General features: G+C 44.3%; 1 protein-coding gene across 7 annotated transcripts in view; it reads left to right on the top strand.

The window, feature by feature from the left end:
- The window catches only part of SOX5 (SRY-box transcription factor 5), a 606763-nt gene that overhangs the window by 162558 nt on the left and 432020 nt on the right, over positions 1-12185 (top strand). For 4 of the 7 annotated variants that reach the window (XM_063134784.1, XM_063134783.1, XM_063134782.1 and 1 more), the window contains exon 2: positions 2269-2500. In XM_063134784.1, coding sequence (XP_062990854.1) covers positions 2270-2500 — 231 coding nt within the window. In that variant the 5' untranslated portion in view covers position 2269. Of the gene's footprint in view, positions 1-2268; positions 2501-12185 lie in introns of those variants that run through there. The other 3 variants (XM_063134786.1, XM_063134785.1, XM_063134788.1) reach the window with 2 other exon arrangements.

Genomic DNA, 12185 nt, shown 5'->3' with positions numbered 1-12185 from the left:
TTCCAAAGCTTTTGAAGCAAAGGTTCCTTCCATTGCATTTCTGCATCAGTTTGCAATTTTTATTTTTATTTTGCTAAAAACTCTGCAGGAAAATTCATAGGCATTTCTGCATGCATTTTTGGATATGCATAGCTCCTAATTTATACATATGAAAATGTGTCCCCATAAATGCATAAATAAGGAGAAAATTGTATAAAAATGCATACAGTAGGAAAATGTGTACACTAATCAGCTAAGATCATCAGCTAATAACATCATTAAAGCCTCTTCTTCAAATGCCCCCCACCCTCTGAGATTCGGATGCGCACAAGGCCTTCTCTCTGGTGATGCTGCAATGGTAGAACTCTTACTCTAAGCACATTCACCTGGTGGCGTCCCTATTACCTTTCAGACACCTGGCTTATTCTGTCCTGCCCACCTTCATCTTTAAAGACAAATGAAGATGTGTTTACCCTTAGCTACTTTATTTTATTTATTTATTTGTATGCTGCATTCTTTCATTTGGTGGCTTGTTGGTTTAATTTGTTTCATTATCATTGGATCTTCATATTGTTTCAATTCATGTTTGTAATCAAGGGGGTAAACAGTACAAAGGTGGGCTATAACTCTTTTAAACACATTTTGGCCACACAGCCACCCTGTTTAGCCACTTGGACACAAGTCTGGTAACCCATTCATACCACCATTTTACCGTTGCTGACATTGGCCCTTTCTACACCTAAGGATTATCCCAGGAAAATGGAGGGATCATCCCTGCCTGCTCCCGGGATCCGCTGTGTGTTATTTGCATGCACAGGGAAGATCCCACGATGATCCCGGGATAAATGGCTGGTGTAGACATGCCCGTAGATAGGTTTGGGTCAAAGGGCTTGCACATCACTTGGTTGCTCAACTCGTTGAGGTGTCCCAACTGAATGGGTGACAGTGACCCCTCTCCACTGAAACGTGACATGTTTAAGCTGACATAGGGTGATATGGATAGCTGCAATATTTATTTATTTATTTATTTAGAGTATTTTTATCCCGCACCTTAGCCAAAAGGCTCTCGGAGCAGCTTACAATGTATCAATAAAGAAGACAGTCCCTACCCTCAGGCTTACATTCTTAAAAAAGACGTGACACACAAGGAAAAGTGGATGGGGAGGGAAGAGGGAGAAAATAAAAAGAAATTAAGGAGACTGTTTAGGCTGGTGGGAAGGCCCTGCTCCGTCCTCTCATCTCCCAATGGAGGGGCAAACCAACAGCTCCTTCTTCCCCACAAGGTGAAGATGTTAGCCCTGTGGGGGGGGGGGTTTCCAACTGAAGCAGGCCCCGATGGTGCTTGCCTGCTCCAGTCTCCCTCACATCTTCTTCCCCACAGGGTGAAGATGTCAGTTAGCCCTGGGGGGGGGGGGTTTCCAACTGAAGCAGGCCCCAATGGTGCTTGCCTGCTCCAGTCTCCCTCACATCTTCTTCCCCACAGGGTGAAGATGTCAGTTAGCCCTGGGGGGGGTCCAACTGAAGCAGGCCCCAATGGTGCCTGCCTGCTCCAGTCTCCCTCGCATGCTGCTTAATGCTATACTTGATGCTACAACCGATGGACATTGATTTATGAGCTCCAGGCCAAAACTGACATCCTCCCCCGGCACCCACATAGGCATTCATGTGTGTGTGTGAGTGTGTGTGTTTGTCTGCACATAGAATGGCAAGCGATGCTGTTGCCAGCTTTCAGCAGGACAAAAGTTTGAGCTTCACGGTATTATGTTTTCCTTTCACATCCACACCAAAAAAAAAAGTGCCGATTCTCCCACCCACCCAGAGGGTGGGGAAGCAACAAGGCAGTCGCTGTGTACACCGGACAAATGTTCTGTATTTTGTACGCTCTTCCAAAGTGTTTTTTTTAAAAAAAAAAAAAAAAAAAGAGAGAAAAAAGACTACTTTTCTCTCCCCTCCGAGCCCATATATAAAAATGAAACGGAATTGCATTTCATTATGTTGTGCTCTTAGGTAATTCCCCCCACCCACCCCTTGTGAATGTGTTTAAGGAGCCAGCATACAAGCGAGGGCTATATTAGTGTATTATTCTCACAACAAACAGTCCCTGTTCTGTTGCTACCTGCTTGGCCATTGTTCGTGATTGTGTACGCTTTGCAGTGGTATTTGGATGGTTTCCTGCTCTCCGCCAGCACAAAAAAGGCATTTCTGTTACAATGGGCCCTAACCACACAATGACGGCATTAAGGATTTATGTGGAGGTTTCATTATTTTCTCCTCTTTTGTTCCTTGTAGGATGTCTTCCAAGCGACCAGCCTCTCCGTATGGGGAAGCAGATGGAGAGGTAGCCATGGTGACAGGCAGACAGAAAGTGGAAGAAGAGGAGAGTGACAGGCTCCCACCCTTTCACCTTCCTTTGCATGTGAGTTTTCCCAACAAGCCTCATTCTGAGGAATTTCAGCCAGTTTCTCTGCTGACGCAAGAGCCTTGCGGCCCTAGGACTCCCACCTTTCAGCAAAACACAATGGTAGGTCTCCTCCAGGCTCTATTGTGCTTTCCCTTTCCCTCCACAATAGCTCGGCATCTAAAGACCTCTCCTTTTGTACCGCGTGCAGTTTTGCCATCACATGTACGGAACACATCACAATAATGGGAAAACTTTAACCTAAATGGGCCGCTTTCCTTCTGGCACCCCTTCTTCCGACAGCAAATCGTTCCATCAAGGACCAAAACACACCACCTTGTCAGGCCTCCAATTTACTCTGGTTCCATCCCATTCTGTTGAAAATCAGATTAATAAACCCTCAAATCAGTCAATCAACATTAAAAAGAAACCTACACACACACACACAGGGTGGCAAAAATCACTTGCGCCTTGGCATGACTACTAAAATGCATAGAATGTGTGAATTGCTAACACTCAGAGGCACTCACCCACAGGCACATCCAAAATAAACTGAGGGGGGCACACAAATCTGAACCCAATTGGCATATTCGTGACTTGCAGGTGGGGTTTTTCTGAAGGTGTGCAAAGGTACAGCTGATTCTTGCGTTTCTCCTACCATATGATAAATACGAATTGTGAACTTATTCTCAGATTGGGGAAGGTAGCTCAAACAGCAGCATCTTCACACAGGTATTAGCAAGCTTGGAGGGGAATCTTAACCTCAAATCGTCTTCAGGTGGTTGGGTGAGGAAGAACCAACCTAAGCCGGGGGGGGGACCCCAAAACAGCATGGACAGTGGAGGCAGAATGCTGACTGACTGTTGGGGGAACAGGAAACTGGGGTGGTGTAGAAGGATGGGATGGAGTATTTTGAGAAGGGCATAGCTGGGTTCTTAAAGACCCAGAGAATCTTGGAAAGGGCTTTGTGAACCGCCCAGAGAGCTTTGACTATTGGGCATTATAGAAATGCAGCAAATAAATAAATTAAATAAATTACGAGGCAACATTTTGTACCTTCAAAACGGCAATGAACAAATTGATTCTTTGGAGAAATACAATGCTGGTGGCCCAACCAAGAGTTCCCACACTTTCCTTTCCATCTATCCTCCTCTACTCCCCTATGAATCTAGATCTTGAGGTGTTGTGTTCCTTTCCCACAGTTTTTTGGAAAGATGGTGCAATTTATTTATTGTATTATTGTATTATTTATTTATTTATTTGTGGCATTTATATACTGCTGAATGTAGTCAAAATCCTCAGCTGTTGATATTTATTATATTGGTATCCCACTGTTTTTCCTCTTCCGAGGAACCCAAGGAGTCTTGCGTGGTCCTCTTGCTCTCTGTTTTATCCTCACCACAACCCTGTGGGGTAGCTTAGGCTGAGAGTCAGTGACTGGCCCAAAGTCACCCAGTGACTAGAATATGGATCTCCCCAGTTCCAGTCTAATATACGATGCACTACACCAAACCAGCTGCTGTATCTCAGGTGACAGCAATAGATGCCATCCTTTCGAGAAAGCCATAAAAAGAATGTGTTGAGTCGGCTAACCTCACTTAGAAGAGTGGTTATTGAGATGCAGTGGACCAGAAACAAACAGACACACTCTGGGCTAGAGAAGAAGCTTTTCATGGCATCGGACAAACCACCACCATCACTTAATTCCTGCAGATCTAACTGTTGTCAAAGCTGCTTCAAAAATAGGCAACCCTGTCTCCTGCCAATAGCATCCAGACCCTGTGGCTTTAGACAGTTTACTTCTTAAAAATAATAAACTTTTATTATTATTATTTATAATGATTTTTAGGCCAACTTTAAAGGTAGAGAACCCTTGCCAGTTGGCATACAAGATGAAAAGATAACACAAAATATGCATAAGACGAATAGAAAAGCAATTCGTATTCAATAAAATAGTATAATGAACAATGGTAATAATAAAAACACCCAATAACAGATTATGGAAAGTCCAGTGGAAAGAAGTGGTTCTTTGGAGGCTTCCTGACGACCTGCAAGGAAGGGGAGTAGGGATGGATGGTGAGTGTCTGACAAAGCGGTGGCGCCCAGCCTTGTTCCTAGCAAGCCACCACTGGCCCCGTTCAGACAACACGCTAAACCATACTGCTTAACCACAAAATGGTTAATGGAATGCATTGACCTTAATGAATTCCATGAACCATTTTGTGGTTAAGCAGCTTGGTTTAGCGTGTTGTCCGAACCAGGCCACTGTTGCGCAACAACGATGGCTCACTAGAAGGTTGGGCAGCTGCCAGGCTCTTGAAGATCTGCTGGGCACTTGACGAGTGGGTTCGCAGGCACCCCGTGGATTGGTGGGTGAGGTCCAAAAGGATGGGCATGGGGGAATCCATCGGACTCCACACCCTGGGCGAATTGTTTCAACGTTCCCTACAAACCCCTGATGGAAGCTGATTCCTGAGGTGTGGGGGCAGCACTGAAAAAAACTTCTCATACTAACTATCCAAATGCCCTTCATGGCAGGCAGGTGAGACGGGGCCGTAATAATTCAAGCCATGGGGAATTATGTGTGTGCAGTGTGTGTGTGTATGTGTGTGTGGGCAAAGTCCGATTTTAATGGGAGTAGTGTTACTGAGCCATAGGTGCACAACCTGGTGTCCTCCAGATCTTTTGAGATTACAACTGCCATAATACCTGAGCATTGGCCATGCTTGGGGAGGGCAGCTTAAGGCACCAAACGTATGTGCAGAAGCACCCCACTATCTTTGCAGAAGCACCCAATATTTTGGGACTTTCTTTTTAAAATATCAAACTGTGTGGCTTATTTCAGGAGTTTTTGTTGTGGAGGGGGGGGACACGCACAATTCTGGCAAGGGGAAAAAAATTGGAACATTTCACAATATGGGGCTTCCCCCTGTTTTCTGCACACAAAGCAAAGGGTTAAACCACGCTGTTTGCCACTTCAGAGCAAATATGGAGAGCTGATAATCTTCTTTCTTGGGTGAAGTACCTTTTGAGAAGAATAGCCTGCCAGGCGGCTACGAGTCTCTCTCTCCTCTCTCTCTCTGAGTGTGTGTGTGTGTGTGTGTGTGTGTGTGTGTGAGAGAGAGAGAGAGAGAGAGAGAGAGAGAGAGAGAGAGAATCTCTGTGTGAATTTAATTTATTTTATAACGAAGGGCATACAAAGAATGAAACAGAATGAAAGAGTAAGCAATATCCTAATATCTACTTTACTAGCTTGTGTTCTATGAGCAACGATACCTATTGCCAGCTGCTATTGAAACCCCACCCCACCCCACCCCAAGCTGTGGCTCACCAAAAATAGAATGGGGGCAGAGGGGGTAAGGTGCATTTCTGAATGGGGGGCATGATTTGTTTCCAATATTAAGATTTCTGAATGAAAGGGAGGGAGGGAGAGAGGGAGAGGGAGAGGGAGAGAGAGATGGGGTTTTGGGGGGGAGCAAACTACTTTTTGTGGGGGCACTTGCTGGTGTCTTCCACGCTCTTCCCAATCCAATCCTGAGCTTACCCATTTACTAGCTCATCAACTGCTAGCTAATTGATAAACTTACCTTAACTATTTGGGGGGATGTTGTATGCCATCCCATTCCAGGGAGTCATATATCTCAACTGCAGGCTTCTGTTGTAAACAGGGTGTCTTGGGCCACAGCTAGACCTAAGGTTTATCCTGGGATCATCCAGGGTTCGCCCCTGCCTGAGCACTGGATCCCCTGTGTGTCACCTAGATGAACAGGTTTGACCCCTGGACGATCCAGGGATAAACCTTAGGTCCAGCTATGGTCTTGGACTATGTCTGTGCCCCATTTTCTTGCTTGTGTCAGCTAGGGATTTGGAGATCAGTAAAAAAAAAAATGAGCTCACTGAAGTTCTCCAAATTCCATCTCAAAGCTCGTTCCAACTCGAATAATTATCATGATTGTGAGCTTTGGTAGGAGGGATTCTGCATGAAAATCCACGTGCATTTTTGTGTGTGCTTTCCCAAATATATGCATCAATTGCACCCATCTTGGAAACGAACACATTTTTCTCCCCTGGATTAAAGTATATTTGTGAGGTCTCTCCCCATCCCCTGCCCAAAGTAAGCATTTTTCCATGCACAGTTTTCAAATGTACAGATGCTGGGCATTATTAGAAAAGGAAATGAGAATAAAACTGCCACTATCATACTGCCTTTATACAAATCTATGGTGTGACCACACTTAGAATACTGTGTTTTGGTCAAAAAGTACAGAAAAGGGCAACTAAAATGATTAAGGGGCTGGAGCATCTCCCCTATGAGGAAAGGTTACAACAGCTTGGAAAAATGGAGCTAAGAGGAGACATGATAGAGGTGTACAAAATTATGCATTGTGTGTAGAATGTGGATGGGGAGCTATTTATTTATTTATTTATTACATTTTTATACCGCCCAATAGCCAAAGCTCTCTGGGCGGTTCACAAAAATGAAAACCGTAATAAAACAACCAACAGGTTAAAAGCACAAATACAGTATAAAAAGCACAACCAGGATATAAGTTGATATAAGATTAAAATACAGAGTTAGAACAGTAAAATTTAAATTTAAGTTAAAATTAAGTGTTAAAATACTGAGAGAATAAAAAGGTCTTCAGTTGGCGATGAAAGCAGTACTGTGTAGGACCTCTCTGGGGAGCTCATTCCACAACCGGGGTGCCACAGCGGAGAAAGCCCTCCTCCTAGTAGCCACCTGCCTCACTTCCTTTGGCAGGGGCTCATGGAGAAGGGCCCCTGTAGATGATCTTAAGGTCCGGGCAGGTACATATGGGAGGAGGTGTTCCTTCAAATAACCTGGCCTCAAACTGTTTAGGACTTTGAATGTCAATATCAGCACTTTGAATCGAGCCCGGACCTGGACTGGCAGCCAATGAAGTTGTAAAAGGACTGGCGTAATGTGATCTCGCCGGCCAATCCCTGTTAGTAAACGGGCTGCCCTCTTTTGTACCAGCTGAAGCTTCCGACCGTTTTCAAAGGCAGCTCCACGTATAACGCATTGCAGTAATCCAAACGAGAGGTTATCAGAGCATGGATAACTGTAGCTAGGCTATGTCTGTCCAGATAAGGGTGTAGTTGGTATATCAACCTAAGCTGATATTTGTCTCCTCCCATAATACTTGAAGCCAAAGGAGTCCTCCCATGAAGCTGATTGGTGGGAGATTCAGGACAAATAAAAGGAAGCACTTTTTCACACAGTGCAGAGTTAAAAACTATGGCATTCACTACCACAAGATGTAGTGATGGCCACTAGTTGGATGATTTTAAAAGGGGTTGGATAAATTCCTGGAGGAGAAGGCTATCAAGGGCTACTAGCCCTGATGGTTGTGTGCTACCACCAGTATCCGAGGTAGTAAGCCTATATGCACCAGTTCCTTGGGAACATGGGTAGGAGGGTGCTGTTGCACCATGGCCTGCTTTGTTGGTCCTTGGCTGACAGTTGGTTGGCCACTGTGTGAACAAAGTGCTGGATTAGATGGACCCTCGGTGGATGGACCCATGGCACGTCTTATGTTTTTATGTCCTTATGCTGTTGTGAATCACATTGCAAGCTCTGAAATACACAGACAGCAGGTTGTGTCTGAGCCCTTGTTCGGTCCGGAAGGTGAGACCTGGGCAAATCCTGATCAAAACCGAACTGAAACAAATTTCTCATACATCCTTAGTGCCAAAGAACCAAACCATGCTGATAATCCTGTGAATAAATGAATGGGGTGGGCTTTTGTTTTTAAAGTATCTCAAGTCTCTCTCTCTGTTTAAGTCCCCCCCCCCCCTCTCTTAGTTCTGTCTTGTTTAGCTTTATATGTTTCCCTGTATGTTGGACTCAAGGTGATCTGGGTGTAATCTTATGCACCCTTACTGGAGAGTGGGTCAATGGGGCTTTATGTCTGAGTAGACATATATAAAATCAAAAAGTGCCGGGTCTTGAGAAATGTCAACTGGGAGGATTTTCCATGGGAGGGGGTGCCACCACCAAAAAAACCCTGCTCCTTGTTGCCTCCCACCAGTCCTCAGATAGCGGAGGAATCTGAAGCAAAGCCTCATATGATGAATGGTGCATGCGGGAGAAATATATGTGGGAAAGTACTCCTTAGGATACTCTGGTCCCCAAAATGCTTTAAAGGATTATTGTGAAGATAAAATGGTCAAAGCAAGAGCCATGTGACCACCATGAGCTTCTTGGAAGATTAATAATAATAATAATAATAATAATAATAATAATAATAATAATAATAAGAAGAAGAAGAAGAAGAAGAAGAAGAAGAAGAAGAAGAAGAAGAAGAAGAAGAAGATGATTAGGGATGAAGGAGGTTTTTTGTTTGTTTGTTTGTTTTCAATTCGCTTCTGGATTAAGAACATGACAAATTTGCACTTTCCAAGTCTAGATGTGAACTGGAGCACAACTATCCTTCTGTATTTGCAGTGCAGCTCCCCAAAAGAGAATTGCATTCAAAATTGCATATACTGTATATAAGAGGAAAGTGCACACAAAGATCCATCTATTAATGGAAATAAATGTGCAAAAAAAGAGAGAGCATTATTTAAAGCCAAGCTGCTTGCAAAGAATTAAGGTGGCATTTGGATTTTCATGCAGCCTTTAAAAGAAAAAAATAGTTGTGAAGTGTTGCAGAACCAAGGTGGAATGAACTGAAGATCTGGACCAGTCTTTGGCTTAAGACCAGTCTACCTGAACAAGTGTCTTGTCCCATTTGTTCCTGCCCAATCACTAAGGTCGTCTTCTTTCGGTGACACAACCCAGAAGGGTGTGATTGATGGCTACCAGGCAAAGAGCCTTCTTTGTAGTGGCCCCCATCTGTGGAATACCCTTCCCAGGGAGATATACCTGATGGTTTTACTGAATGCATTTAGATGCCAGGTTAAGATGTATTTATGTATTAATTAAAACATTTGTATCCCGCCCTATATCATTAGGATCTCAGGGCGGCATACAGAACTCTCTCTCCCAACAGGCATTGAATCTTTAAACTGTTGTTTGGATTTATTAAGTTTACTGTTGCCTCCTTAATGTAGATTTTTGTTGTTTTGTTTTATGTTTAATATTTATTATTTTGATATTTCTCTTGTTGTATTTTTGGAGGTTTTTGCTCTTTTGTTGGTTTGGTTTGATGGTTTTAAACTGCCCCAAGGACATTTGCCAATTGGTCAGTATAGAAGTCTAGTGGATAAATAAGACTGGGGAACTGAGAAAAAATGAAATCATAGAATCATAGAATAGTAGAGTTGGAAGGGGCCTATAAGGCCATCGAGTCCAATCCTGTGCTCAGTGCAGGCATCCGCCCTAAAGCATACCCAACAGATGGTTGTCCAGCTGCCTCTTGAATAGCTCTAGTGTAGGAGAGCCCATGAACTCTCTAGGTAACTGGTTCCATTGTCGTACTGCTCTAACAGTCAGGAAGCTTTTCCTGTTGCCCAGCCGGAATCTGGTTTCCTGTAACTTGAGCCCATTATTCCATGTTCTGCACTCTGGGAGGATCGAGAAGAGATCCTGGCCCCCCTCTGTGTGACAACCTTTCAAGTACTTGAAGAGTGCTACCATGTCTCCCCTCAGTCTTCTCTTCTCCAGGCTAAACAAGCCCAGTTCTTTCAGTCTCTCTTCATAGGGTTTTGTTTCCAGACCCCTGATCATCCTGGTTGCCCTCCTCTGAACAAATGTCCATCTGTAACTACAACCCTGGAAGTAGAAGGGGTAATAAATCCACCCGCCCCTAATCCATGAAGTTAGTTCATAGCAGGGCAAGGTCGAAATTGAGAGAGGGTCAGGCCTTGTTATTGTGCTCAGTGTTTTAGCCTCTCCGCTGCATTGGCTCTCCGCATGGACAACACATTTTTATTTTTTATTTTTTAAATACAGAGCAGTTGTGGGGGAGGAATGTAAATTTCCAGTGTACCTTTTGTGCATCTAGTTTAGGATAGTCCTCCCCTCCCCCGCCTTCTTCTTCTCTAATTGTGATGGGACAATGCAGACTGTTGTGAACACCAGTGCAGTTATTGTGCCAGCTCTAATAATGAGAATTTTCATTGTTTGGGGAAAGCCGTCTCCTACACTCTAGACAAAAGTGTAATTACTTTTGAACGATGTGGAATGTGCTCTGCTTAAATAGCACGGTGAATAGATTTGCAAAGATTCAGATATAGCTTTGCTTAGATGCCATATGCGCAGCATGGCAAGGAGGCGTAGTTAGGACGCGGCTTAATTATGCACTTCTGCGTACACTCGGCGCGCACACACAGTCTCACATTTTCGGCTTTACACCGTTGTTTCTGTTAGAGGCGGGCCGGGTTCATGAACAAGGCCAGTTCCATCAAAATGGAGCGAATAATGGCGTTAAAAGTTTGCAATTGTCTTGTTTCAATGTCTACTTCCCCCCCCCCACACGCTAAATTGATATTTATCTTATGATGGAATTACATTGTTGCAAACATTGTTGCACTAAATGTCATCGCTAAAGTAGCACTTGAAAGCTGTTTCCATACATATAATTTCAGGCTTGCAAACGGGGGTTTGATAGTTCTACCTTTCAGTATAAGCACTTTCATTGTCTTACAAAATTACCCCCGGGGCTGCCTGAATAAACAAGGCACTGAGCAAGAGCTGGGGAAAAAAAATGTTGCACACCTTCAGAGCTTGTACTGTAATTTCATTTTGGCATGAGGCTGGCTCGCCCCCGTTTCTTGCATGCGTATCCCGTGGCGCTGAAATCCTCTCAACAACCCTGTCTGGTAGGTTAGACTAAGAGAGAAAGTGAAAGGACCCAAGATCAAACTGTGAACTTTATGGCTAAGTGCAGCTTTCAAACTGGAACACCCCCCCCAGTCCTACTCTGACACTCTAACCATTGTACAATACTGTCTCTATTCCAGCTGGCAGTGACTTTCTGAGAGCCTTTCCCGGCCCTTGTACCAGAGGTCCTTTTCATTTGAGATGCCAGATGTCCAACGTTTTGCATGCAAGGAATATACTCCATCACTGCATGTCTTTCCCTTCTACTAAAAACTATGCAGTAGTCATATTCTTGAGCTGTTCACAAAAGCAGCCAGAAGGTGAAGGGGTAGGGGTGGGCGAATCCACCTGTATTTGCCTCGCTGCTGCCAGGCCGCTTAAGCCTCCTGTGAGGCTCAGCTTGGTCCGGTGAGGACTTGGCAGTTGCCCACATGTGCACTGAAATCAAGCCCTTCCTGTGCCAATGGTGGTCGCAGTTGATGCAACAGGGGTAAGTGCACGATTTTGCATAGTGAAAGACTTCCTACCCCCTGCTTCTAGGGTCCCAGTTCATGCCGGGCTCCCTCCGCTTACTCTGGAGTAAAAATAAGAGAAAGAAGACGCCACTGCTACGTGCTTTGTTTTGACCTTGATTTTCTTAATATACTGAAATTGATCATTTTTTATTGCTCTTTTCTGTAGGGATGTAAAATAATTTCATTCCTGTTTGCAAATCAGGCAACTATTACCCATTCAGAACCTCGAATGCGAACAGGAGTGTGCCACGACACAGGCTCTGAACACCAGACCTCATGTCTGCCACCACTTCTTATGGGGCGACACAGGCTCTGAACACCAGACCCGGCCGAGGCTACTCCCTGCTCAAGCCAAGCACCACCGCTTGATACGCCTGAGGCAAGGGATAAAGCCCACCTTCCTCCAAACTTTGTGGAGAAAGGGGTTTAAAATGGAGAAGGATTTTAATATATATAATAATGCGCTGTGAGTTATATCGGCTTAGGTGAATGATTGTCAGAGTGG

Source organism: Elgaria multicarinata, chromosome 9, assembly GCF_023053635.1.
Source record: "Elgaria multicarinata webbii isolate HBS135686 ecotype San Diego chromosome 9, rElgMul1.1.pri, whole genome shotgun sequence".
Classification (NCBI taxonomy): Eukaryota; Metazoa; Chordata; class Lepidosauria; order Squamata; family Anguidae; genus Elgaria; species Elgaria multicarinata.
Note: the sequence above shows the minus strand (reverse complement) of the source record. Positions and strands in the feature narration are given on the sequence as shown.